This window comes from Henckelia pumila, chromosome 3, assembly GCF_033568475.1.
Source record: "Henckelia pumila isolate YLH828 chromosome 3, ASM3356847v2, whole genome shotgun sequence".
Lineage (NCBI taxonomy): Eukaryota > Viridiplantae > Streptophyta > Magnoliopsida > Lamiales > Gesneriaceae > Henckelia > Henckelia pumila.
In genome coordinates, this window is record NC_133122.1 from 77,957,958 (window position 1) to 77,960,802 (window position 2,845).

At 39.0% G+C, this 2,845-nt stretch overlaps 1 protein-coding gene across 1 annotated transcript; it reads right to left on the reverse strand.

Moving 5' to 3' along the window:
• Positions 1-264: 264 nt before the first annotated feature.
• On the reverse strand, positions 265-2,542 carry LOC140889969 (fructose-bisphosphate aldolase 6, cytosolic-like). The gene is made up of 3 exons (XM_073297715.1): positions 2,404-2,542; positions 1,447-1,674; positions 265-1,325 (listed from the first exon to the last, which is right to left on the reverse strand). The coding sequence occupies exons 1-3, from the start codon at positions 2,429-2,431 to the stop codon at positions 505-507; spliced, it is 1,077 nt and encodes a 358-aa protein (XP_073153816.1). The 5' UTR covers positions 2,432-2,542; the 3' UTR covers positions 265-504.
• Positions 2,543-2,845: the final 303 nt, after the last annotated feature.

Sequence of the window (2,845 nt, forward strand, 5' to 3'; positions counted from 1 at the left end):
GTCTTGTGATACAACATTAGGGTCTATATTTGTGAAACAGACCGATCCAATATATATTTATTGTGAAAAATAATAGTTTTCATAAATTAAGTTAAATCAAATATCCTTATCACAAAACAAACTCATAAACTCTCATAGTAAGTTTTGTGGAAATGATTGGTAGGTATATATTCAATTAGATGAGATGAATATATGCACTGTATATTGTGTAGTAAATTAGTTAATCTATTTGATGAATCGAGAAAACAAAAAAAAAAACCCCGAATTTGAATACTTAACATGATGACATAAAAGTAATCCATCAAGTCTTATTGGGTTCTTGAGAATGTCCTTGATGAAAAGGTTTGACCAAAAAAATTCAGGAATACAGACCATAAAGAGTCCAAAAACCAACTAATCTCAGAAGGATGAAGATGGAAGTTTCCTTGACCTTCCTTATTTAAACGAACTACCAAATTGAGCCTAGAACTTATCCGGAAAATTGGGGGGAAACCAAAATTGGACCTAGTACTTGTAATCCTTAACATGGAGACTCTCCGAGGCGCCTTCAGCTAGATTACCACCACCTTGGTATGTTCCGAGGGTTGCTTGAGAATTGGCCTTGCACCTTGCTAAGAAGGCATCCTGTGCTTTTTTTATGTTCTCATCCTTTCCAGCCCAAGTCTTCAGAGTGCTCTGCTGTAGGGCGCGCCCAAAAGAGAAAGAAAGGCTCCATGGCTTCTTGGTCTTCAGCTTGTTCATGGCATTAAGGTTACGCGTCGCCTCTTCCTCGCTCTGCCCGCCTGATAAGAACACCACAGCAGGGACTGCAGCAGGCATTGTTCGTTGCAATGCACGCACAGTGTTCTCAGCAACAACCTCCGGGGCAACCTTGGGGGAATCAGAGCCAGCTGTTACCATGTTAGGCTTCAACAGAGTTCCCTCGAGGAGTACGTGGTGGTCATTTAGTGCCTTGTAACAAGCGGCTAGAACACGCTCCGTCACATCCGCACACTTGCCGATGTCGTGGGAACCGTCGACAAGAATCTCAGGCTCAACGATCGGTACCAAACCATTCTCTTGGCAGATGATTGCGTAACGAGCTAGGCCATTGGCATTTTCATTAATCGCAAGCTGTGATGGTTCATTTGGCCCAATCTTGAGCACAGCCCTCCATTTAGCAAACCGAGCACCGGCAGTATAGTATTGTTGGCAGCGTTGGGCAAGGCCATCAAGACCTTGAGTTGTGGTCTCACCATTGGTACCAGCAAGCTCAACGGTACCCTTGTCAACCTTGATACCGGGGAGAACGCCACCTTCTTTCAAGACATCAACAAATGGTTTACCTGAAAGTTTTACGGCAAGCCGAATTATTTGATATGTTTTCAATTGTAAAGACACTACAAAATAGATAGTAAAAGAAGAAAATCAAAACAAACCATAAAAAGATATGACTAGAATAGATACCAGCAGCTGTTTTCTGATATAGAGTTTCCTCGAAGAGAATAACTCCACTGAGACACTCCACGGCACCGGGAGTGGTGAAAAGGAGCTCACGGAGAGTCCTCCTGTTCTCCTCAACATTCTCAACGTTAATGCTAGATAGACGTTTGCCAATTGTGCCAGTAGACTCATCAGCAGCAAGAATACCCTTACCAGGTGTACCGATATATGCAGCATTGGTGATAAGCTCATCTACAAAATTATAAAAGCTATTTAGATATGCTAGAGAAGAATATATAGGTAACCAATAAGATCATGAACATCATTCTAATCAGACAACATAGAAGACCAAATGGTACTCGTCATGACACTGTTAGAAACACAGAGTCACGCATTCTCAGTCCACAACTTCAATATCTAAACCTTGTAGGACCCTAATAAAGCCAGTTAACAAAGAACTCGAAATTTGACTGCAAACCGAATATTGCATCAAACAGACAGAAACAAATCTCATCTAAAGAACTGTAGCATGATAACCGAAAATTCCCATGTTCACAATTAAACATGTTTCAAAAAATATTTCACCAGAAATCAGGCAACAAAACGGGTGTATGAGAGGACACGGGTCTGTATATTCAAAAAAATCACAATTCACAGCATTCAGAAAAAGCAGAAACAAATCACTAATAACATTCACTAATCAGCCAAAAACAAAGATCTTAAGGGATACCCAGAAAGCCTATGATACCATACTAAAAATCCAGCACAAAAACAGATCCGAAAAATGAAAGTCATGGGTCGCGAAGGTTACAACTTAAAAACTTGAAAAACATTCAGATCTGAAATCGCAGACAAAACCAATTCAACAACCAAATAAGTGACAACCATTCGGAGATCTAAAGAAAAAACACATTAACTTGGTATCAAGAAACTCGCAAATCCCAAAGCAAACTATAAACATGGCGAATCGTAATAATATACCAGCGTATTTTCCTCTGTAGCAAGACATCGTAGTATGCAAAGAAATTTTCTCCAGCGAAAACGAAGTTGGTGGGGGAAGGGAAGCAATGTGTGAAGTGAGAGTGACTTATAAAATGGTGTGAATCATCGATGTTGCCGCTCGTCCAAGTAATAAATAATAAATAAATAAATCAGCCCAATGGTTTACTATCATCATTTTAAGATCAGAATATTCTACATTACAAGAAGTTTTAATATTAAACGAACTAGTAATAAATTGAGAAATTAGTACATAAATTATTGCAAATTGCTGGATATGATTCAGCTAAAAATTTAAATTTACTCATAACTTACATTATTTTTAAGTCAAATGATGACGGGTAAAAATAGAATATAAATAGTGTAACGCCCCACTGTATCAGGAAAACTTCCCAGGGAGTCACCCATCCTATAATTGTCTCAA

Bases quoted from the DNA above. Each gene is read 5' to 3' on its own strand.
- LOC140889969 (XM_073297715.1), bottom strand. From the start codon at position 2,431: ATGTCTTGCTACAGAGGAAAATACGCTG. The intron at 1,675-2,403 runs GTATATTATTAC...ATAATTTTGTAG, and splicing joins CTACAGAGGAAAATACGCTG to ATGAGCTTATCACCAATGCT. The intron at 1,326-1,446 runs GTATCTATTCTA...TAAAACTTTCAG, and splicing joins ATATCAGAAAACAGCTGCTG to GTAAACCATTTGTTGATGTC.